A 25,402-nucleotide genomic window follows, 5' to 3' on the forward strand; every position below is an offset into this window, starting at 1 on the left:
TACCATTATCTGTAGAGAGAAATTCTTACTTCATACAGCTACAAAAACCTGTGTATATTTTTGAAAAATTTAGTGTGTTTTTCAAATTCTTCATACTCTCTTAGGTTGTAGAAGTTCATTCTGAATGTAATATTTACGTAACACTTTAATGATAGTCATATATATGCTAAGTCTTTAAAATATTTTAACCTTAAAAATCTTCTGAACTCCCAAAGTGCAAAAATTAATGACTTTATAGTATGTGCGGAGCTCTTCTTTGACTTGAGTTTCTCCTATATAAACTAATTCTTTTTATTTATTTCTATTGTTAAATAGAATTATTACACTATAGCCCACAGTGAGTTGAATGTTTGAATCAAGTTTGGCTATTTTGATTTCAGAAACAATGCAGGAACTCAGGGGAGAGAGTGGCTTTCACCTTGAGAAGCCCACTCAGCCGGTTCCTAGAAGTGAAGAGGTGTGTAGCCAGTATCAGTTAAATGAAAACAGACCTCAGTACAAATTCACTTCAACCACTTACCCCTAATATTTGTACAGAACTTTAAAGTTTACAAAGTATATTTACATATTTTTTATCTTCACAAAATTCTGACAAGTATAGAGCACTGACTTTCTTCAGTGTTCCAGATGAGGAAACAGAAGCCCAGAGCTGTGTAAGAGTGGAGTTAAAGACCCCAAAAGGCCCAGATATCAGATATTTAGCATTCTCCCCACCTCACCCCTAGTTTGCCCTCCTGCTAGTGACTCACTCTCAGGAATTACCCTGATTTCACAGTGGGAAGAGCATCTGTTCTGGCATTGTATGGGAGTACACCAGAATGGCAGAGATGAAGATCGCTTTTTTGTTCCTTTTCAGATACCGCCGAAGAGCACACGTGACTCCTAAATCTTATCTCTCATTTATAAATGGTTATAAAAACATTTATACTGAAAAGTTGAAATATATTCATGAACAAGCTGAGCGTATGAATATTGGTAAGCAGAATGGAATTTTAAGGGCTTGTTTGATAGGGATCCCAACATTTTGCTTGGTGGATATTGTTGTATTTGAAAATAAAATACTGACTTTAGTGTTAGTAATAGATTATCTTGAAGGAATGCCCTTAAGGGTCTTTTGACCTGTCAAGAAACTCTGGGCAGAAGAAATCGAAACAGAGGTGGCCTGTTTCCTTTCTATAACCATTTCTCCCAGCTCTTTCAACTTTGGGTTTTCCGAGTTTCCAACTCTGGCAGCAGGTCACCACAGTCACTTGCAAATGGAGACCAGTCAGCTTTTGGGAACTGACCACAGTTTCAATTTTTGGTTTTACTACAATTTCCCTCAATTCATATAAACTTTGCAATGTTAGTGCTTCTCAGATTTCCAGCAAAGGAAAAGGCAAAACAAATGCAAACAAAAAGAGAACATTTACCTGAGTGATGGTTTTCTGAGTGTTCAGTATATGTAAGTAGAAAAAGGTAGAAATTGGAATAGGTTATATGTCCAGAAAGCATTTGGTCCAAACATTCCAGAATACATTAGTGCTTTCTTTTTACTTCTCCCACACAGGACTTGGTCACAGAGCATAACTGAGTTCCATGGTTGGTGAAGTTATAGTGACAATAGAAACACGGTGAAAGAAACCTTCTTCTGTTCTCATGGCTCATCTTCCTGCAGCTTTTCCACTGATGCTCCAGGATGGGTGGTGTGCTGAAGCCACCTGCACTGGCTCCTGGGAGCTGATTATTAAATTTAGGAATTTTGTGATCTGGATTTTAAACACAGTTTTTATTAAAAAAATAAATTATATAAACTTATAATTAAATTATATTAAAAATGAAGGCAATAAATACTCAAAACTTAACCACTTTTTAGTTATTTTTACTCTATTTTGCTATTATTAGTGTTCTTGACATTATTTTCATTCTACCTGTATGGTAGAAATATTGTATAACAGTGTGCTACTGAGAATCTCTTGGTAGCTTGAATTCAGCCATGGGGGAGTACTGACACCCCGGAAACTGAAAACATAAATGAGTGCTTCCCCTTCTGCCTCAGGAGATCAGATGCTAAACATTTACTGAAACACTTCTGTCTAAAACCCAGGTGGAACTTGAGAAAGTCAGTTATTTTGCTCTCCAGTATTGAAAGTCACAGGGCCAGTTGCATAGGTCTTCAGAGTTATTTTCATGTTTATAATGAAGAGGACAACAAAATTGTTAATAGATTTTGTGTCTCATTTGCCATCTCAGCTACAATATTAGTCAAAGGCAAAAAACGACAGTTACGAAATGTTTGCAAAGCCAAGGCAGCATCTGTTTGTCAAGTAAGTTACTTGACTAATGTTTGTCAAGTAAGTTCAGTGATTAAGGTTACTCGGTAAGGTGCTGTGACTTTCCCTTAAATGTAGTTAAATAATTTTCCTCAGTTGGAGCTATTTTCTTCATCCCACTGCTGAAATTCTTAGAAATCCAGTCAGTTGCTCTTAATATTTGTGTGTTTTTAAAGCTTTTGTCCATAATTAATTACCTTATATTTGTTATAGTATTTATATGATGCCTTATATGTAGTAAATGTTGAATAAATATTTGATGAAGTATATTCACATACTCAGCAAGAGTGTATATATGTGTGTTTATAAAGGTCTTGATAAGCTTATGGAGGCAAGTGAATCCGTTGCAAAACTCTCTCAGGATCTTGCAGTAAAGGAAAAGGAGTTGGCAGTGGCTTCTGTAAAAGCAGATGAAGTGAGTTTGCATTTATTTTATACTGAGTGGTGAGGTACATTTTTCCATATTAAAACAAAACATTTGTAAACTTACGGGGTGTAAAGTTATAGAGTATTTCTGGTAAGATAATGTTTCAAAGACCATTAGATATTTTTGTTTAACTTATACCAAGACATACCTAAACTATCATATCCTCTACTGGGTCTAAGACTATTTTTTCTTCTCTGGCTCTGTCTCTCTTGCTCTCTCATCTATTTAGAAAATTTCTGCTTGACTGTATTAAGGTCCCTACATGCTCTAGGTTTCTAGGATGGCCAAAGTCTCATCTGAAGTTTGTGTAGAGCAGGGAAAAGAATAAGATGAAGAGTTGATAGAGTTACAAAAAAAAAAAAGATTCTGCCCCCAAGGTGGTAGGAATATAAGTGTGCTGCTTCTTTATCTATGAGCCCACCAGTTTCCGACTGCTTTTAGCTTCCATTCCCTGAGAGGCAGTTAAGAATAGATACTTAATGGGAGTAAAAGAGAGAAAACTGTACTTGAACAGTGATTAAAAAAAAAGAAAGGATAGATACTTAAGTCTTGATCCTCAGCCAGTTGCTGAAACAAGAGAGAGTTAGGACAGGCACTTCACTAAGTTCTGGCATGTAGTAGGTACTTAACAAATCTTTAAATCTATTTTGTTTGATACAAGTATTGCAACCCTGGCTTTTTTAACTTGTCCATTTGCTTGGATTATTTTTTCCAACCTTTTGCTTTTAGTCTGTGTAGGTCTTTTTTTGTGAGGTGGGCCTCTTCTAAGCAGCATATGTGTGGGTCATGTTTTCTTATCCATTCAGCTACTCTATGTCTTTTCACTGAAACATTTAATACATTTACATTTAAAAATATTATTGATAGGTACTTATTCATTGCCATTTTTCCCCTTTGTACCTGTGTTCCTCTCTCTCTCACTCTTTTTCTTCATCTTCTTAGAACAGTCCCTTTAGCATGTCTTATAATGCTGATTTGGTAGAGGTATATTCTTTTAGCCTTCTTTTGTCTGGGAAGCTCCTTATCTCACCTTCCACTTTAATTGAGATCCCTGATATGTTGAATAATCTTGGTTGAAGGCCTTTGCCTTTCATTTCTTGGAATATTTCTTGTCATTCCCTCCTGTCCTATAGTGTTTCTATTGAGAAGTCAGCTGCTAGCCTTATTAGAGCTCCCTTGTATGTTACTTGTTGTTTCTCCCTTGCTGCTTTTAAGATTCTCTCTTTGTCTTTGAATTTTGCCATTTTAATTATGGTGTGCCTTAGAGTGGGCCTCTTTGGGTTCCTTTTGATTGGGACCCTCTGTGCTTCCTGGACTTCTGTGACCTTTTCCATCATCAAATTAGGGAAGAATAAATTTCTGTCATTACTTTTTCAAACAGGTTTTCTATCCATTGCTCCTCTTCTCCTCTGGTATCCCTATTATATGGATAGTATTATGTTTCATGTTGTTCTGCAGCACCTTAACCCCTCTTTGTTCTTTTTGAGTATCCTTTCCTTTTCTTGGTCTTTCTAGGAATTTTTTCTACCTTGTCCTCTAGTTCACTGGCATGATCCTCTGCTTCATCTAGCCTGTTTTTAATTTCTTCTATCATGTTCTTCAGTTCAGAAGTTGAATTCTTCATTTCCTCCGGGATCTTATTGATAGTTTCTATGTCCTTTCCCATGCTGATGTAGTTCACAGTAAGTTCCTAGTAGCTTCCCTGTAGTTCTTTGTAATTCTCACTGAACTTGTTGAGCTTCCTTATAAACATTGTTTCAAACTCAATGTCTGATAGTTCACTTGCCTCTATTTCATTTAGCATTCTTTCTGAAGATTCCTCCTTTCCTTTCAATTGGGGATTGTTTCTTTGTCTTCCCATTATTTGTGAGACTCTTCTTTTTTACCTCTGCTTCTTAAATTGATGTTTTGACTCCTTGTTTTTCTGGTGTGAATTTCTATGGTAGGAGACCTGTGGGATTTAGTGGCGCAGTCTGCTTGATCTCCTGAACTTAATGCTCTTGGAATGCCCATTGTGCTGTTTGTGTTGGCTCTCTACATGTAATTGGGTTTTAATAGGTGTTGGGTCGTTCTTTAATATATCGTATTTTTCAGACTATAAAATGCACTCCCTCCAAATTTGGGAGGGAAAGGGGGTGCATCTTATAGTCCGAATGTAGCTTACCTGGCTCACTGTGGGAGGGGGGCAGTGGTGGAGTGGGGTCATAGGAGGCAGGAGCAGGGTCGCTGCTGCATTTTCCTCCCAAATTTTGTGGGAGGGTGGAGAAGAAGGTACATCTTATAGTCTGAAAAATACAGTACTGTAAAATGCAGATGATTTAGATGAGAAATAAGTTTGCTCTTATTCATGTTTTATATTCTATTGAATAAATATTCTCGCACTGCTCAAGTCTGTAAATTCTGCTCACAGGTTTCTGTTTACTCTCATGTGTTTCCTCAACTTAAAAGGTACTAGCAGAAGTCACAATAAGTGCTCAAGCTTCAGCCAAAGTAAAAAATGAAGTGCAGGAGGTAAAAGACAAAGCCCAAAAAATTGTGGATGAAATTGATCATGAAAAAGTAAAAGCTGAGTCGAAGCTTGAGGCAGCCAAACCTGCGCTGGAAGAAGCGGAAGCAGCCCTGAATGTGAGTAGTGAGTGCATCGTTACCCCTCCCAGCACAAGTGTGGGCAGGCACCACGTTTGATCACGTGAAATAACTGTGGGATTTTTGTCATCACAAAACCGAACTGAATTACAAATGTGATTTATAATAATTTCTCAGTCTGTAAACAAATCTTTTCACTGATTAAGTTTTCAAAGTTCTAATATTTTAAGTCTTCACTTCCCATAACTCACTATTTTCATGCCATAAATCAGCTTTCCATAAGAACTGAGAACACTAGTGATTAACAGCCTAACCTACAGCATAAGGGATTCAGATTACATAGAAAGAAAGCCTTCTCGGTTCCTCCAGCATACTGTTAAGATTATGTCGTCAGTCCTTTTGAAGTCCCCATGTGGTTCCCATTACTCTTAGGATCCAGTCAAGGCATCCACAGCTCTGAGGGTGCAGCTTTGGAGGCAGGCAGATCTGCACTTGCTTCTCATGGCCACTACTTCTTAAATAAGTTGCCTTAACTTTCTGGGGTCTCCATGAGGATTATAATTCCTCACTGACCCTTGAAGTTTCAATGTAAACAGTAGTAGTAATGAATACAGTTTTCTGGGCACATGGAAAGTACTGAATAATATCTGTGCCGCTGCTAAGCTGGCTTCTGTCTACTCCTTGAACTCTCTTGTCATTCTGTGCTTACACACAGAACGACCCAGCTGTACAGAAAAACCTAGAGTCTTCTGGAAAAATTATGGTCTGTTTAAATTAGTCTCTCCCTCTGCCAGGAATGCTTCTAACATTCGTTGCCCAATAAGTCATTCTTTAAGACCAGGCTCAGATCTCACACCTTCCAGCAAGTTTTTGGTTCTTCCTTTATTTTCCTATCATCCCTATGCTTATATTTTGACAGATAATCCTAGTTAACTGTAATTGTTTTCTCTCTCTCTTCCTTGGAAAATTATGAGGACACAGCTATTTTTGTTTGTTTTACATGGGATAATGCCTGTAGTTGTCACATGGATGGATTTATGGTAATCATTTATAAAATTGTGATAATGACCAGGACACATTCTTCATCCCCACTCCCTTTATGGGTTCCATAACAACATAAGAGAGAGAGATCACTGAATCAAATGAGTCTTAGGAGATTTTCTTTTTAAAAAATATATTTTATTGATTATGCTATTACAGTTGTCTCATTTTTTCCTCCCCTTTATTTCCCTCCTCCCTGCACTCTCCCCCCGCCACCAGCATTCCACTCCCCTCTTTAGTTATATCCATGGGTCATACATAGAAGTTCTTTGGCTTCTTCTTTTCCCATACTATTCTTAACCTCCCCCTGTGTATTTTGTACCTACTATTTATGCTTCTTATTCCCTGTACCTTTTCACCCATCTTACCCACCCCAGCTGATAATCTTCCATGTGATCTCCATTTCTGTGATTCTGTTCCTGTTCTGGTTGTTTGCTTAGTTTGTTTTTGGTTTTGGTCTTTTAGGTTTGGTTGTTGATAGTTGTGAGTTTGTTGTCATTTTACTGGTCATATTTTATATCTTCTTCTTTTTCTTGGATAAGTCCCTCTAACATTTCATATAATAAAGGCTTGGTGATGATGAACTTCTTGTACTTGACCTTATCTGGGAAGCACTTAATCTGCCCTTCCATTCTGAATGATAGCTTTGCTGGATAATCTTGAATGTGGGTTCTTGCCTTTCATGACTTGGAATATTTTCCAACCCCTTCTTGCCTGCAAGGTTTCTTTGGAGAAATCAGCTGATAATCTTATGGGAATTCCTTTGTAGGTAACTGTCTCCTTTTCTCTTTCTGCTTTTAAGATTCTTTCCTTATCTTTAATCTTGGGCAGTTAATTACGATGTGCCTTGGTGGGTGCTCCCTTGGGTCCAACTTCTTTGGGACTCTCTGAGCTTCCTGGACTTCCTGGATTTCCTTGGCCAGATTAGGGGAGTTCTCCATTATTTTTTCAAATAAGTTTTCAATTTCTTTCTCTTCTTCTCCTTCTAGCACCCCTATGATTTGGATGTTGGAACATTTCAAGTTGTCCCAGAGGTTCCTAACCCTCTCCTCATTTTTTTTGAATTCTTGTTTCTTCATTCTGTTCTGGTTGACTGTTTATTTTTCTTCTGCTCCGAATTGTTGATTTGAGTCCCAGTTTCCTTCCGTTCACTGTTGGTTCCCTGTGTATTTTTCTTTATTTCACTTTGCATAGCCTTCACTTTGTCTTGTATTTTTCAACCATACTCAACCATTTCAGCAAGCACCCTGATTCCCAGTGTTTTGAGCTGTGCATCTGATAGGTTGGCCATCTCTTCATTGCTTAGCTCTATTTTTGAAGCTTTGATTCGTTTTTTCATTTGGGCCATGTTTTTTTTTGTCTCAACCAAGCAGTTCCATTGTAAGGAACAAAGTCTTAGGTATTCATCAGGGTGGGGCAGCCCACTTTGCTGTATATGAGGGAGGGGTCAGAGAGGGAACAGTGCTGCATGCTTGGCTCTCAGCAGGCTTTCAGTAACTTCCCCTGCTACCCACAAGCAAATTGGGCCCTTCTGGTGCTGATTCCCAGTGTGTGGGTTTGTGTACATTTAGTGCTTTGTGTGTCTCTCCAGCGAACTTTCCTGTGAGGCTGGGAGTTTCTCCTGCCACTACAAACCTACAGGTTTTTAACACCAGAGGTTTTGAGACTTTCTTTTCCTTTGCTAGAACCCTGGGTTTTGCAGTTTCTTTTGCTCCTCAGTTGTTCCCCCTAGTTTATCCTCATGCAAGTGTGGGATCACCAGCCACTGCCTTGCCCACTGAGGTCTTCCAGCCACGAAGGCTTCACATCAGCCCCTCCTACCAGTCTGGATGAATATTTCTTCTTTAATTCCTTGGTTGTTGGACTTTATATAGTTCGATTTTCTGGCAGTTCTGTTTTTTTGTTTTCATTTTTTTTGTTTGTTTTTGTCCTTCTTTTGTCCTGAGGAGACAACATGCATCTACCTGCACCTCCAACTTGGATATCCCAGTCCTTCTTGCTTTGAATATCTGGTAATGACTTATTCTAAACCCAACTCACATATAGAAACTTTAAAAAATATTTTCATTAGCCATATAATAACTTCTCATGTCTCTCTTGAATTCCTCCCCACTTCCAAAGATAGTGCAGCCCTCAAAATGAAGACCAAAAGTGAGGCTTCTGCTCTCAGGGCCTTTGTCCTATTTTATTATCTACACATAATATAGACTCTGTGATTTCAAGATGCAAGTTATCTAAATATTACCCATGAGTGAGGTTTGTTGCTAACAAAGGTCTGGGCTGGTGGGCAGTGAACAGTAGTGATATGCTAAAAAATTAGTTCTGGGCAACATAAGAAAAAGAATGAAAACAAACAAAAATCCTAGAATCACCATTCTAGGACAGAAGAGCTATTAGGAAAAAAATCTCAGAATGCAGACCCTTGAGGAGATAATGTCAGGGTTTGGGGAAGGTACATTTTAAAGTTTTCTACTTTAGTTATTTAAAAGTATTAGATTTCCATATGACTATGAATACTACTTAACAAAAAAATATATTGATTTCTAACTCCCAAAACAGACTATCAAACCAAATGATATTGCCACAGTCAGGAAGCTTGCAAAGCCCCCGCATCTTATTATGAGAATCATGGACTGCGTTCTGTTACTATTTCAAAAGAAAATTGACCCTGTTACTATGGACCCAGAAAAACCGTGCTGTAAGCCATCATGGGGAGAGTCATTAAAAGTAAGTAAAATCTACTTTTGTAGGCCCTGTGAGGTCCGTTGGTGCCCTTATCCCAGGACACTCAATGTAGACCAGACAAGCTGGCACATAAAAATCGACCGTTATGTATTGAATAGTTTTATCTTAATCTGCATCTCCCAAAGCATAAGTAGGGAAAGATTCTTAGGCTGAATGCTTCCTTTTTATAAAATCTGTTCAGGACCAGTGGCTAGTGTGGGCACAGCGTTGACTGGGCGGCAACCCCACCCAGTCTCCAAATGGAGGTCTGTGTGGTTGGCGGCACTGAGATGCACCCACCTGGCAGGAAACGTAAGTAGCTTTTATTTTTACTGTTTCGCCATGGAAATGAGAAGGCAGTTTGTATTTACAGATTTAGGTTGACTACTGTCATAGTCTTGATTTGTGTGTTTAGAGAAAATCAACTGTTAGTTCTTTTTTAAAAATCAATTTAGAAGCACCTACTAACTCAGAAAAGAAGTATTTATCTTGTTTCAGAACTTACAGGTTGCAGTACTGTTTTTCAGTTGATGAGTGCGACAGGATTCCTGTGGAGCCTTCAGCAGTTCCCCAAGGACACTATTAATGAAGAGACTGTAGAGTTACTACAGCCATATTTTAACATGGATGATTACACTTTTGAAAGTGCCAAAAAAGTCTGTGGGAATGTGGCTGGTCTGCTGTCTTGGACACTTGCTATGGCAACATTTTATGGCATCAATAGAGAAGTATTGCCTCTGAAGGTAAAAATTTCCATCTTTCTCCGAGTAAATCAGTTTAGTAAAATCAAGCATTAATATGACTGCTATTTAAAAACAAAGCATAATTTGACTAACAAAGGTAGATGCCCTTGTTACCAAGTTTTTCCTTTTTTCTGTATGTCATCTCAGTTTCTCATTCTTTTTATATCTGTTATATGTTTTGGACATCTCAGACAAGGAACTGAAGCCAACTCGTTAATCCTAAATACTAGAAAATAATGAAAAAACATGTGCAAAGAGTACTGAGGAGGAAATTGCAGTGGTCCAAGAATTCAATATCTGGCCAAGCTGCCCTACATGTGTGGGGGAACAAAAAGACATTCTCAAGGATACGGTTTAAATATTGAAGGGTAAACAATGCACGCGCGCGCACACATGCGTGCACACACACACCCTCCCCCCTACACCCCTACACTGGGCCAGACTGTCCTTCATGTCTGAGGGAACAAAAAGCTTTCTCAGGAATGCAAAGGAGTCATAAAAGATACCACCCAGACAAACACAACCTCCGCTGCCCAACCCCAGCCCTGTAAGGCTAAAAGAGTTGAAAGTGGTCGCTCTGTGGAATGGAAAGCGGAGGAAGGGGGAGAGGGTTACTGGTTTTTATGATAAGTTTTATAGAAGTGACTGCCTCTTTACACTCCATGCTTCAAAACAAGTAGAAAATAAATAAAAAGCAAGAAAGTTTTAACAAAGGGTAATGGTGAGACTATATCAAAACACCAAAACAAAAATATACCAAGAAAAAAATGTTACTATAAATGTTAGAATTCAAGAAAAAAAGGCCTAAAACAGCCATCATTTTTATTGGTAAAAATGTTGATTCTTAACAATTAAGTCCACAGTGAGACTTAATTGTAATAATGTCTTATGCAATAAATAAAATAGTATTAAGTCACATAAAACAAAATCTATTATGTGAACTGGAGATTAATAAAAATAATGTTGTAATTTTAGGTTGTGGCCCACAGTATCGATCTAGCACAGACCTGGTGCCACAGGCCTGGCTTTGTGGGTGTGTGACCTGTATACACAGGGTCCTGTGTTAAGGGCTTGTGCTTGGCTTAATGCTTTACTGTCATTCTCTTGAAGTTCTTAATATTTAACAAGGGATCCCATGTTTCTATTTTGCACTGGGCCCTGCAAATTATGTAGTGAATCTTGAGTAGGCATAAATTAATATTTACACAGAGATTTTACCTATATTATTTTTAAGGTTGATTTGCTACATTGAACTTTTTTAAATATAAACAAAGAAACAGTTACAAAAATTGATGATGTTCAATACTAAAAGAAGACCCTGATTTAATTCTCAGAAGCAAAAATTGCCAAGGCCTCATTCTTTTTTTAAGATTGACTTTTAGAGAGAGAGAGGAAGGGAGGGAAGTGGAGAAAGAGAGAGAAAGGATAGAGAGAAAGTGAGAGAGAGAAACATTAATTTGTTGTTCCACTCATTTATGCATTCATTGGTTGATCCTTCTATGTACCCTGACTGGGTTGGAACCTGCAACCTTGGCACATTGGGACAATGCTCCATCCAGCTGAGCTACCCGGCCAGAATGAGGGCTGAGACCTCATTCTTTGATAATAAGCAATAAAATTAGAAAGCTTACATTAAAAAAAAGTCACTTCTATTTAGAGAATGATGACAAAAAACTAGTTACCAAAGCTTTTGTGATGTGGTAAAGTAGTACATTTTCTTTCCTTAAATGAATCAAAGAAAGTAAATCCAATACATACTCACTTACAAGAATACATATACAAAAAATTTAAGGAAAGCAGAATAGAGCTAATATAAATAACATTAAAGAGAAAGGAGAAAAGAGAAAAGTAGAATAAATGAGTACATCTAAAAACTGATGCTTTACAAAAACAAAATATCAGAGATATGACCTTAGAAAATCTAATCAAGAAGAAAATATAGAACAAATGAGAATAGAAGAATAAATCCATATAATCACAGACATGTAGATTTAAATAGTTAAAAAGCAGATTTTGCACAGTTATATGTAAATGCATTGGAAAATATAAATGAAATGAAAATTTCCTGGGGGGAATTTCCCCCTGGGGGAAATGGCTAAATTTAAATAAATGAAATATTGAGAAAGAAAATCAGAAAGTGATCAAAAAACTTCTATGCCAGAAGTCTCTGGAGCTATCTTACTTTGCTGATTAAGTACTTTATAGTTATAAGAAAATGTAATTACCATGTTATAGGACTTAGGAAAAGATGAAAAACTACTGTTACAGTAATTTCACTTCCAAGAATTTATACCAAGGAAGGAAACCATCCAAAATGTTTACATACCCAATAGTACTTACCACAGCATTATTTATAATAATTAAAAATGAAAAAAGAAATGTCTAAAAGTACAGAAAAGATTACATAAATGATGATACATACAAATTGCAGGGTATGGTGCAGCCATATAACGATGTTCATGAAAAGGTTTTTAAGGACAGGGAAATGATTGACTATATTAGGTGGAAAAATAATCAAAATGCTAGTTGTCAGCTTCTTAACACAATACTCACAGACTGTCTCTAGGTAAACTGAAGGGTAATTTTGTTCTCCTTCCTATACATGGTTGCATTTTTCATGTTTTCTATATGTAACATTAATAATTAAAAGAAAAATACATAAATGAAGTATCTTTAAGACCCTCTGCTTCCCCAGCTAAAAACACTGAAATAGATGACCTCCAAACCATTTAGGGCAAAATTATGTAATCTACTGTCACAACTGTCTTGCAGTGCTAATACAGCTCTACACTAATCACCTCTTCTTCCTTCTAAGGCTAACCTGGCCAAGCAAGAGGGCCGTTTAGCAGTTGCTAATGCTGAGCTGGGGAAGGCACAGGCACTGCTTGATGAGAAACAAGCTGAGCTGGATAAAGTACAAGCAAAATTTGATGCAGCCATGAATGAGAAAATGGTGAGATTAAAGACCCCAAATTACTGAAACAATGTACTGTCAAGTTAAACAAGTATGTGTTGTATTTAGAAATTAGGTAAATGTCTGTGACAAAAAATTTACCTGAATGCTCTTACTCACTAGCAGTGTCTACTTATTTTGGATCTTTAACACTTCAAATTCTTTTTTAATAATCACTTTCTATAAGAGGAAGCTGTGATGTCATACCTAAAGAGGACTCACTTGACAGAAACTAGTTTCAGGTCCAGCTCATGCACTTATTAATTATGCAGTTGAGGGCACTTGACCTCAGTTATCCATCAAATGGGGATCCTGATATGACCTCTGAGGTAGGTTGTAAGTGGTGGTGGTCTGATAAAGTGCTCAGCCGTCAGCTTGTGAGGGGCAGGGGCCTGGAGAAGAAGAAAGTCCTGTTTGCAGGGTTTGCTGCTTTCTGTGATCTAGTTACTCCTCTCACTGCCATTTTTAAGCTGTCAGTGTGATGACGCTGAACCCAGACTTGGAAAAACCTAGGCAACAGCACACCATTAGGTATGATTTCCACCGTGCTGACACAGTGGACTGAAATAACCTCACCTAGGCAATACTAAAACCTAGTAAATAATTAGGAAGTAATGTGTTTTGGTTACTTTACCTTTCCTTTTAATGTAATTTGTTTAATTATAAGTTTATATAATTTAATTTTTAACAATGACTGTTTAACACACACATTTAACACCAGCACACAGGTTTCCTGAAAATCTAACAATTGGCTTTTGTGGACAGACACAAGCTGCCTACAGCACATGGCTGTTGTGCAGGATTTTTCTGGGAAAAAATCTTGGTGAATTGCAAAGAATTCAGAATTATCAAATCAAAGATTTAAAATAGTATATTTGAACTGATTTGATTCTATTTTGAAATTTTTAATAGAAATACTACTTTAATTTATGTGCTTTTCTTGAAATTTTGTAATGTAAAATAACTATATACGGAATAAGTTACCAGAATTTAATATGTAAAGTTTCACTCACACTGTATTTTTAAATTATACTTATTGTGCACATTAAGAAATTCTTCCATCTATCTTTACATGTGGATATAATGGATATTTAATCAGCAATTTAAAAAGTTCTTTGAGGCATTCTTCCTTTATGAATGTAGGATTTGCTTAATGATGCCGATACGTGCCGGAAAAAGATGCAGGCAGCTTCCACTCTCATCGATGGACTAAGTGGAGAAAAAGTCCGATGGACTCAGCAAAGTAAAGAGTTCAAAGCTCAGATTAATAGGTACAAATTTTGGTCTTTGTTATACTCGCTCTGCTCTCCATCTTTGGCACCACCGCAAATGCCACCTCTTTGTCCCATTAGAGAACATAAAATCCAAATCCCCATGAGAAGCGTTTCTCCTTTGTTTCCAAATATCCGTTTCTGAATCCCACCATCTGAGAAACTGCCTACAGCTTAAGTGACACACTCTCAGTCAAAGAGGCAAGAACATTTTGTGAAGCACTTTGAGTCTCAATTTTGGTTCAGCAGTGTGGGTTTTCAGTGAGAATGCTTCACATACAGTCTGGATTTGCCAGGACAATCTATGGGCTTGCTCTGTTGGTCTATCTTTTACCATTGGTGTGCTCAGAAAGCTCAGAGAGGGGAATGAGAAAGAAAAATAGTCTAACCAAGAATGATTCTGAACAGGACCAGCCATGGGTGAGGAACAGGATCTTTTCCTCCCCTGGGAGTCAAAGCTCTGGACCTGTGGCTTCAGCAGGAGCCTTCTGTCTTGCTCCCCGACCTCCCAAATATGGCCATTGCTGCTGCTCTTTGCATGGTCTCTGCCATATCTGGCTTCCAAGGGCAGGGAGCAAAGAAGGATTCATAATGAAACAAAACTGCTGTGGCCTTTCGAACTCCCTAATGTGAGAGCTTCAACTGTGGTAGGTGATGATGTGTTTTTTCCTTAACAGACTCGTAGGTGATATATTGCTGTGCACTGGATTCCTTTCCTACCTTGGTCCTTTCAATCAGATATTTAGGAACTATTTGCTTAAAGATCAATGGGAGATGGAGATGAGAGCACGGAAAATTCCTTTCACTGAAAACCTGAATCTTATTTCAATGTTGGTGGATCCTCCAACAGTAAGTGTTACTTTCCTCACAATATTTGAATTTCAGTCTCATTTTATTTCTTACTAAAGGTTCACCAAATTTGTTTGCTTTTTCATTTAATTGAAAAGATTGCTTTCAAAATGCCTGTGAGCACCAAAAATGAATTTCCTTTGTTGCATAAAAGTTTCTTTTCATTGTAAGAAACCCTGCTTACAAATTAATATCAGTTCCATTGCTATGAACTAAATGATTATTTGTGAGTTACAGATTTGCTGATACTGAGCTCTTCTTATAACCCTTCAGTATTTACACCAGTCCTGTTAAATTGCACTCTCAAACACGTTAGGCAAATATAGACATCAGCTAGGCCGTAAGTACTGTTACTAACCTTCTTTTGGTCATTAGCAATGCTTTATTAGTGTCCAACACAGCAGCACGTTCTGCATTGCTGAGTGATAGCGTGACCTACCACGGTAACCTTCCTTCTTGGGAATTTGATGCCTCTGTCAATTTTCAGTAAACTTTACAGAGCTTCTGTGGTATTAAATGCTTTCCAGGCAATTTGTATTCATGAGCTGCTTTTCTGATTTGTGAATATGCTCCCCAGTTGCCTTAGAGGTGGCATGCTATTAATTTCATGTTATCTCTATTTACAACTGAAAAATTAATCTTTTCCAATTCAAACAATGTTGCACTAGTCCCAATAGGGACTAGGTAATGTATTGAAGATGCAATGGGTCATTGATGAGGCTAAGTGGGCCAGGGTATTCTTTACCAATTATAGCCTTTGAAGGTGCTGGGATAATTTAACAAAATGGAGGCTGGTTGGTTCATTGGATTTCAGGTGGTTTTACTGACCATGGGAAGGCAGCAGGGCAATTCCCTCTTAATTCGGAAAGGAAATATATTTTTAATGTCATTGATGAGCTCCTGCCAGTACAATATCTCATTTCCCCTAACTTCTCTGCCTCCAGCTGTGCAGTCCCTATACACTATGAAAGCTGAACCAAAGAGCTGAAAGGGGAAGTTTCAGAGGCTTATCCTGGGGCTTATCTTCTCTGACATCTTACCATCTGTATTCAGTATCTTGGCTAACTCCAGCCCATCTGGGTCCCACTCGCAAAGCCAGTGTCACCATATTTCAAGCCCCTGTGTTCTCTGCATGTTCGGCAACCATGTTTCATGTGGTCAATTTAACAATATTTCCTCATAAGCATGAAAATGCAACATGCAGGACTAAACCTAGCCTTGAATTATTAGAGAAAGGATTTATTATATGATACATTTGTTTTTTAAAATTTAATATTACTTCGTTCACATTTACAAGTTAGGGATTTTTTTTTCCTAGGTACCTGTTGCATACTCTCAATGGAAAAATATAACTGCAAATTTCAAGTTTTTTTGTATCATGGTACTTTTAATTACTAACGAAAGCATTCTTGTTCTCCTTTGAATGGCCATATCCATTTCTTGTTACTCAGATTGGCGAGTGGGGACTGCAGGGATTACCAGGAGATGACCTGTCAATTCAGAATGGCATTATTGTGACAAAGGCCACCAGATACCCACTTCTTATAGATCCACAAACTCAAGGCAAAACTTGGATTAAATCAAAGGAAAAAGAAAATGACCTGCAGGTATTTACCCTTTGGTACAGGAGAAAGTAATCTTAAAATCATGAAAATTACCCCAAATTATTGTTGAATTCTCTAGCCATAAAGCTGTCATCTCTCTAATTGGTTGTTGATTTACACACTTGAGTTTTGTAACAGGGATTTGGGGCAAAGGCTTTGATATTTTCTCTCTTTTGTTCTCTCTGTTAATCTCACTCTTCCCCTCTCTGTCCATTTCCCTGGCTCTGTTGCTTTTCCCAAGGTTGGATATGGCTTTTATTCTGGGCCTTGGGTGTGGGTTTACAGGAAAGCAACAAAAGAATTCATGATTCAGGCCACTTGGGCCAACCTAGCTCAGACACTTGGTATTCCCATAGCGTACTAGAGTCTAATAGTAGAGCTGAAGTCTAATAAGTTGTTAACTTTAAGGTAGGGGTGCACAAAGGGCAGGATTCCAGCACTCCCTTGGGGATCTTGTTACCATTGATACTTTAATTCAGCTACTAATATGGACCATTCATTGTTTCCTGGACACTGTTCTAAGCCTCCGGGATCCATATTTTTGCTTGTACTATTTCTACTAATGAGAATAGTCTTTTCTATTCTTTATACAGAATATAAATTATTATATTTATTTAAGGGAATTAATCAAAGTGTGTCATCATTGTAGGAATGTCTTTCTATACCCTACTGCCCACTTTATTTATATCACAGATAAAAATCTTAAATATTCTTCAAAGTCCACATCTATGCCACCTTCATAAAGACTTTTTTGTGTCCTCAGCTTAAGACAGCATGTCCTGATTCCTCATAATATCTTATTTGTCTTTCTGCTGTGGGTTTAGAGTCTGTCTGGAATTATTATTTTTTCAGATTTTTCTTTTATCTCTACTGTACCATAAACTTCTCCCTGGCCAGGTTTATGGCTTTACCCAATTTTTATATTTTCTGTACAGTTCTTTATATAGAATACAAATTATGATATTTATTGAATTTAAAGGAGTTAATCAAAGTATGTCATCATTATAGGAAAAAATACAGAAGAATCATGTGGTCATCTTGATAAATGCAGAAAAAGCACTTGGTAAATTAAACACCCATTTATGATAGAACTTCCAGAAAACTAAAAATAGAATGTCATATAAAGAGCATTTACAAAAGGCCTACAGCAGACACCATATTTAATGGTGAGATACTGAAAGATTTCCTTCTGAGATCATTGCTTAGCAGGCAGGTGGACACTGCCTCGTGTTCATGAGCACCCCTAAGGTAGCCCCACCTCATTAATACTCCAGAACACAATGCATCAGTCTATGCTTACTTAGACAACCCAGAGAAATCCTGGTAAGGGTCAGAGTGTAAATGGAGGGGAAGAGTGAAGGGAAATGGAGGTAGTGGGAAGGCAGCTTCTGAGGACCCACATTCACAGGGGAGTGCACTCCTGCTAACTCAGTTGTCTGGATCCAACTGAACTGTAATTTGTCCCTTATTCCAGTCCTCTTGCCTCTGGCTGTTGATCTCCCTGCGCATATTTTCTTATTTCCTGATCTAAGCCTCCTTAGAAGACTACTGAATAGTCTTCGGTAATGTCTTTCCTGATATAATTCAGACCCAGGAACCCTCTTGAAGAAGCAACAGGCATATGCTAGAGACACTTTCATATTTTAAAAACTATCTACTGCTAAAATATATGCAGATTGAAAATATATTCTCCTTACTCAGAAGACATGATTTTTCTGAATATGTGAATCAGCACATGAACAAACACATAAATGAAAACAAAATGAAACAAAATTTGGTATTTCTTGATTTGAGAAGGAAAACAAAATGAAAAATGAAGAACTTTATAAATGTTAAATTCCAGGGTTGCACTTCACCTGACAACTGTGCAGAGGCCACCTTCAGTGTCCTCTCCAGGACCTACAGTGCAGACTTCTGGAAAGGGAAGCTGTCCCCCAGGTTCCCCTATAAAGAACCCAGTGGTCACCTTGTATCTGTGCAGATGACCCAGGGTCTAGTGGTGGCTACCACACAGTGTTTCTGTACAAGAAAGATCAAGTGAACTAAACCTGAAATTCTGACTATATGGTGTGATTTCAAGTTTATAAAAGATCTGAAGATGATAAAAGGTAATCTTAAATAAATGAACAAGTTGAAAACTATTATTTCTTAACTTAGTGTATTAGGGTTCTCCAGATAAACAGAAATAATAGGATATCTGTATATAGATATATAGAACGATTTATTATGAGAGATTGGCTCATGGGATTATGGAGGCTGGGAAGTCCCACAATCTGCAAGGTGGAGGTCCAGGAAAGCTGGGGGTGTTGTTCTAGTTCAGACTCCGAAGGCCAGAGAACCGTGTAAGCCAATGGTATAAGTCCCAGTCTGAGTCCAAAGGCCAAAGGGTCAAGAGCTGATATCCTAGGGCAGAAGATGGTTATTTCAACTCAAGCCAAGGGCCAATTTACCCTTCCTCCACCTTGTTCTCCAAGGATCAGATGATCCCCCCCACTAACACTGGTGAGGGCGATCTTCTTTACTCAGTCTACCAATTCAAATGCTAATCTCTTCTGAAAAAACCCTCACAGATAGACCCTGAAATAACATTTTTCAGCTATCTGAGCATTCTTTAGTCCATCCTTTAAGTTGACACATAAAATTAACCATCACACTTGGGAAGGAAATCACAAAAATAGAATTTATTTCTTGGGAAATAGAGCAGGACAATTACATTTAGTCTTATTGGGACCTTGTTTTATCTTGTTTAATAAGCTAGTTAAAGCTCTCTGTTTAGATTCTTTTACCTTATCAACTCATAGTAAGGCCTTTCATAGCACAGCATTTGTGTTAAAAAGAGCTCTCCATGGGAGGGGGGAATTCATGTGTGAGATTTTTGTTTTAGTTATTTCCTTTTTATCAAAACAGGAAAAAGGTGTACTTATTTAATTTTTCAATTCCACCTCTTGTTTTCACAGCAAGTCAGAAGTAATAGTTTTTAATTCCACTCTTCTAATCACTTGCTGGCCCAGTGGATCTTCCTTGAATCTTAAGATGAGCACTCATAGTAGCATAAAGTCAGTAGTTGAATTCAGAGGATAGGCTGTAAGGAGACAGAGAGCTGAGGACTCGACCTTCCAGAATCCTCACACTCAGGCTGGGGGAAAGATGACAGGAGAAGTAGGAGTTCAAAGGAAACTGGCTCATGCGAAGATCAGCCCTGTGTGTCTATTCTAACTAATAAGAAACATTGGTCTATGAGCGGGTGACTCTACTAGGCATTGAGAATTCTAATTAAAATATTTTTCTTGTATTTTATAAGAATATTTTTTATATTTTACAAGAAAGTAAAAAGTGAATGTATAGTCTTCAGGTTGGCAAGTATCTATCATATTCAGCCATTGTGCCACTGCTAGAGAGAGAATAGGTGGATGAACCCTTGGTTTGACTCATTATATCACTTCTGACAATCTTATGCTTATTTTTTAAAATCATCTCACAGGAGTCCTGAGAAATAATGAACATCACAAGTATGCAAGTTACTTTGCTTTCTCTGAGTGGTTGTAGTATGTAAGTGTAAAAGGGTTAATTCTTTATTACTGCTCTTCCAGCTGTGGAGCAGAGCTCTGACCATGCACCCAAGGAACGCCCCTTTGTTCTCCCCAGAGAGCCTGCCACATGCCCAGAGCTTTCACATCCAGGGACTCACCAAGCTTTGATACTAATTGATTTTTGTTATTTCTATTTTTATAAGCAAGACTTCCTATACAGCCCTCAAAATTCTTAGTCAAGTCTTAGTTTACACTGAGAAGGAGGCACATTCTTTGTACCATTTCTATAGTAATGAATTGTTTATTTTCAGGTGACATCTCTGAACCATAAATATTTCCGCACACACTTGGAGGACAGCCTTTCCTTGGGCAGACCCCTTCTCATTGAGGACATTCGTGAAGAGCTGGATCCAGTCCTGGATAACGTGTTAGAAAAGAATTTCATTAAATCAGGCACCACTTTCAAGGTGAGCTTTGTGAAAGAAAGAGAGAGAAAGAGAGAAAGAAAGAAAGAGAGAGAGAAAGAAAGAAAAGAAAAGAAAGAAAGAGAGGGAAAGAGAAAGAAGAGAAAGGGCAGAAGAGAGAAAGGGAGGAAGGAAAGAAGGAAGGAAGGAAGGAAGGAAGGAAAGAAGGAAGGGAGGGAGGGAGGGAGGGAGAGAGAGAGGAGGGAGGGAGGGAGGATGAAGGAAAGGGAGGAAGGAGGAGAGGGAGAGAGAGAGGAAGTAGGGAGGAAGAAAGAAAAGGAAAGAAGGAAGGAAAAATAAAAAAGAACGATGGTGACATCTACTTATCTTTTTGAGCAAAGCGGTGAAGGCAATTTCTTTCAGTTATTTGGTACACTGGAAAAAATAATTTTCAAATTCATATTCAGTGTGTCTTTGAAAATATATAATATATAAAAATACAGATGGACTTCCAGCCAAGATGGAGGTGTAGGTAGACCCACTGTGCCTCCTCACACAACCAAAATAAGGACAACAACAATTTAAAAACAAAAAAACAACCAGTACTGACAGAAAATTGAACTGTATGGAAGTCTGACAACCAAGGAGTTAAAGTAGACACATTCATCCAGACCGGTAGGAGGGGCGGAGTTGGGGAGAGGGGACATAGGGGGCTCTTGGCAGGGCTGCTGGTAGACTCCGGGCACACAGGCAGCTGTTGGTGGACCCAGCGAGATGGTGGATTGTGGAGGGATGCAGTGAGCAAGGCGGCTGGTGGGCCTAGCAGACCCACATTCATGTGCAGATAAACCAGGTGAAACTGGGAAGCGAGATCAACTATGCAACCCAGGGTCCCAGTGTGGAAAAATAAAGCTTCAAAACACCGATTGAAAACACCTGTGGAGGTTGAGGTGCCGGGAGAAACACCCAGCCTCACAGGAGAGTGAGGGAGGAGTTCAGTGGAGAGACCCACAGGGTCCTAGAACGTACACAAACCCACCCACAAGGGAATCAGCACCAGAAGGGCCCAATTTGCTTGTGGTTAGCGGGGGAAGTGACTGAAATCCAGCAGAGAGCAGAGCAAGCACCATTGTTCCCTCTCAGACCTCTTCCCCGCATACAGTGTCACAACCCAGCAATGTCAGTTGCCCTGCCCTGGTGAACACCTAAGGCTCCACTCCTCACTACATAACAGGTGCTTCAAGACAAAAAAAATGTCCCAAACAAAAGAACAAATCAAAGCTCCAGAAAAAGTACAACTAAATGATGAAGAGATAGCCAACCTATCAAATGCACAGTTCAAAACACTGGTAATCAGGATGCTCACAGAATTGGTTGAATTTGGTCACAAATTAGATGAAAAAATGAAAGCTACTCTAAATGAAATAAAGGAAAATGCACAGGGAACCAATAGTGATGGGAAGAAAACTAGGACTCAAATCAATGGAGTGGATGAGAAGGAAGAAAGAAACATCCAGTCAGAAAAGAATGAAGAAACAGGAATTCAAAAAAGTGAGGAGAGGCTTAGGAACCTCCAAGACATCTTTAAATGTTCCAACATCTGAATTATAGAGGTACCAGAAGGGGAAGAGGAAAAGCAACAAGTGGAAAACTTATTTGAACAAATAATAAAAGAGAACTTCCCCATTCTGGTAACTATCAACTATCTGAACCTAAAAAAAAATAAAAACTAAGCAAACAACTAGAACAGGAACGGAATCACAGAAATAGAGATCACATGGAGGGTTGGCAACATGGGAGTGGGAGGAGGAGAAAGGGGGAAAGGTAATAAGTAGAAAATAAGTAGCATAGATGGTAGGTAGAAAATAGACGGGGAGGGTAAGAATAGTATGGGAAATGTAGAAGCTAAAGAACTTATGACACATGGACATGAACTAAAGGGGGGTATGTGGGTGGAAGAGGGTGTGCAAGGAGGAGAGGAGCGAAGGGGGTAAATGGGACAACTGTAATAGCATAATCAATAAAATATATTTAAAAAGTAAAATAAAATAAAAAGCAGGGATGCTTCTGAAAAAAGAAATACTGGGTGAGGGTGATATCTTGGTAAGAGTAGCCATTTCACTGAAACTAAATAATGTAGTAAGGAAAGACATTGCTCATAATAATAAGATATTAATATTTCACACAAAAGATATATATTTTAGCAACTCCAAGAAAATTGGTTGTGCAAGCCATATATACATCTATACAATAAAACCTATATTTTCTCACTGCAGAAAATGACATTTTAATAAAATCTATGGACATTGGACATTGATTTGTTCATTTCTCCCTTTATTAATTTTCAGTCTAAAATCGTGGACTTTGCTGAAAGCTATGGAATCCTGTTCCTAATTGTTGGTTATAATTGTTTTCAGTATAAGTGCTTTTTAAATTGGTGTCATTCTCTACTTCTAGGCTTCTTTGGTTTCTTTCTTTTTCTTTCTTTCTTTCTTATGACAGCATTTCTGATTGAGTATTTTTTGCTTTTGACAACTTAATTCTATCAATACCAGTGAATAAGAATTCAAATTTTTCTTATTAGACAAAGAGATTTATTTAGAAAAACATTATTCATAATACAAATTCTTTTATATGCCATGTTTAATATGCCAAAGGAGGTTGCAGAATCACCATTCCTGAAGGTCCTTTAAAAGACCCCCAGTTCTTATCTGCATTGTGAAGGCACGCTGCCTGAGAATAAGGTGGTCCCTTCAGGACTTGGTTTTCCATCAAATGCAGGATTAAGATTAATTAAAAATTTAAGTTATTTAAAAATGTTATAATTTCCACCTGAGTTTTAAATAGCAAAATCTGTTGTTTTTCAGTATGCTGCAAATTGTAGTGTTTAAGATACATGTCATCATTCTGGAAAAATATGTTGGCATTTTTTTCTTTTAAAATTTTCTTAACCCTTTCTGTTGCTAAATATGCTTCAGATGTGACTGTGAAATGGAAAAAGAAATGACACTTTCTATAAACAGGACAAATTTGCATAGTAGAAAACAATTTTCTCAAGTGGAAAAATAGATCTTTGACTGAGTTTTCTTTTATTCAACATTTGTTTTGGATACATTTTTTCATTTAATTTGATTGGTGTCATGACTAAAAGCATCTTCAAGCAAAACCGCAAATCTAAATTATTCTAAAGGAACAGGTTATATTCTCTAAGATCAGTGATTAAAATTTTCCAACTTTCCTTTGCAATTCCTTCAAGTTTCACAGCACTGACCTTTGGTAAGTTATTTCTTAAATAGAACCCATATTTCTTGTCCTGTCCTTTATGCTTTTTAAACTTTGTATTTGAATTGATATAGGTGAAAGTCGGTGATAAGGAATGTGATATCATGAGTACATTTAAACTTTATATTACTACAAAGTTACCAAACCCTGCCTTCACACCTGAGATCAATGCTAAAACATCAGTCATTGACTTCACCGTTACGATGAAAGGACTTGAGAATCAGTTACTAAGGAGAGTAATTCTAACAGAGAAACAGGTAATAAATCTCTTAAGGTAAAGAACTTTAATGTAAAATAAATGATAGCAAATGTGAAACTGTATTGGGAAATTGTTAAGTATATGGACAAGAAAAAATTAAGTATATCGTATTTACCTTTATTAACATAAATATTTGTTTTGCAGTCTTAAGTCCAGTCAAGAAGTCATATAACTCATCTCTCCTCCAACCTCAAACACACACACACACACACAGACACACACGCACCCCTATTTCTACCTCCTACATCTGTCTTTAAACCTTTGGGTATGTTGGCTTGCGTGTGTGGATGGGTATAGTCAACATACTTGGGTATGGACCCGAGTATGTTGACTATAGTCCTGTGGATGGGTGGTCTTGGGTATACCTGAAGAATTCAATAAAATAAGGATCCTGGAGAAAAAGAAATGCCTCTGAATATTATTACCATTGTAGTAGTTTCAACTACTATAATCTAGTAATCTAATAATATAAGGAGCCATACTTTCATTTTAATTAAGTGAAATTTACACTTCAGCAGGGAACTTATTTAAGTATAATTGATGGTTCTAATAAAATAAACAACAATATAAGACTGGATGGTTCTAAGAAATTAATACAAGATTAAACTAATTTGAATTTAGGGTAAATCTTAGAAAATATTAAATATTATGCATAAAATATAATTTTATATATTTGCACATATAAATATATTTGCATAAAATCCAAGAAAGTTTATATTTGCTTAAATATAATTAATTTTAACATTAAGGGTTTAAGGACAAGGCAAGGTTAGAAATAGTAAGACCACAGAGGCCTAAAATTAGAAGTGAGAAAAAGAATGGCAAAAGAAGACTGGACAAGGAAAGGGGGAAAGGTAAGAGATATGAATAGATGGACACAAACACAGAGGAAAGACATTCAAAAATGGGAGGAGAAATGATACTGCTACCAAAGAAAGAGAGACTCAGTGAAACGAAAAGCAAAATTGTTCCTGGTTCCCTTAGCGCAGGCCCTGGAAAGGCAGCCAGTGTGGTGGAGTGAAGGGGCGCAGTCCCAGCTTCCACTCTCATGAGCTGTTTGATCTTAGTTAACAAGCAATCCAGGGCTTATGCAATCCAGAAAGAGAATCTGTTATACTTTTACAGCAAGGAAGAGAGAGCATGGGCCCTCAGTTTGTCGTCTCCATCACCTCTTAGAGCCTCACGATGTCAACTGCTGAAAATTAGTCCTTCCTTTGTGGTCTGCCTGGTGCTGTTGGTCTGTTCTGGAATGATTCCTCACTGGTGCAGTTGTGCAGGCTGTGCTAACTTCTGTAAGGCCAGCTACTCCTCTGTCTAAGGCTACAGTCCATGTCCCCAGAGCACCCCACATTCATTCCTCTAGGCCTTAGCTTCCTCTTCCAGAGATGTGCTATCCCCAATCTTGCTGGAAAAAACA

The 25,402-nt window shown here is 37.8% G+C and overlaps 1 protein-coding gene across 1 annotated transcript in view; it reads left to right on the plus strand.

Moving 5' to 3' along the window:
* Window positions 1-25,402, plus strand: part of DNAH8 (dynein axonemal heavy chain 8) — a 302,537-nt gene that overhangs the window by 185,494 nt on the left and 91,641 nt on the right. The window contains exons 64-74 of the mRNA XM_045843254.1: window positions 857-975; window positions 2,624-2,727; window positions 5,188-5,364; window positions 8,926-9,093; window positions 9,618-9,833; window positions 12,649-12,786; window positions 13,930-14,057; window positions 14,735-14,906; window positions 16,358-16,513; window positions 20,352-20,507; window positions 23,801-23,983. Of these exons, the coding sequence (XP_045699210.1) occupies window positions 857-975; window positions 2,624-2,727; window positions 5,188-5,364; window positions 8,926-9,093; window positions 9,618-9,833; window positions 12,649-12,786; window positions 13,930-14,057; window positions 14,735-14,906; window positions 16,358-16,513; window positions 20,352-20,507; window positions 23,801-23,983 (1,717 nt within the window). The remainder of the gene's footprint in view (window positions 1-856; window positions 976-2,623; window positions 2,728-5,187; window positions 5,365-8,925; window positions 9,094-9,617; window positions 9,834-12,648; window positions 12,787-13,929; window positions 14,058-14,734; window positions 14,907-16,357; window positions 16,514-20,351; window positions 20,508-23,800; window positions 23,984-25,402) is intronic.

This window comes from Phyllostomus hastatus, unplaced genomic scaffold (genome assembly GCF_019186645.2).
Source record: "Phyllostomus hastatus isolate PE091 unplaced genomic scaffold, TTU_PhHast_1.1 phas_contig_40, whole genome shotgun sequence".
Taxonomy (NCBI): Eukaryota; Metazoa; Chordata; class Mammalia; order Chiroptera; family Phyllostomidae; genus Phyllostomus; species Phyllostomus hastatus.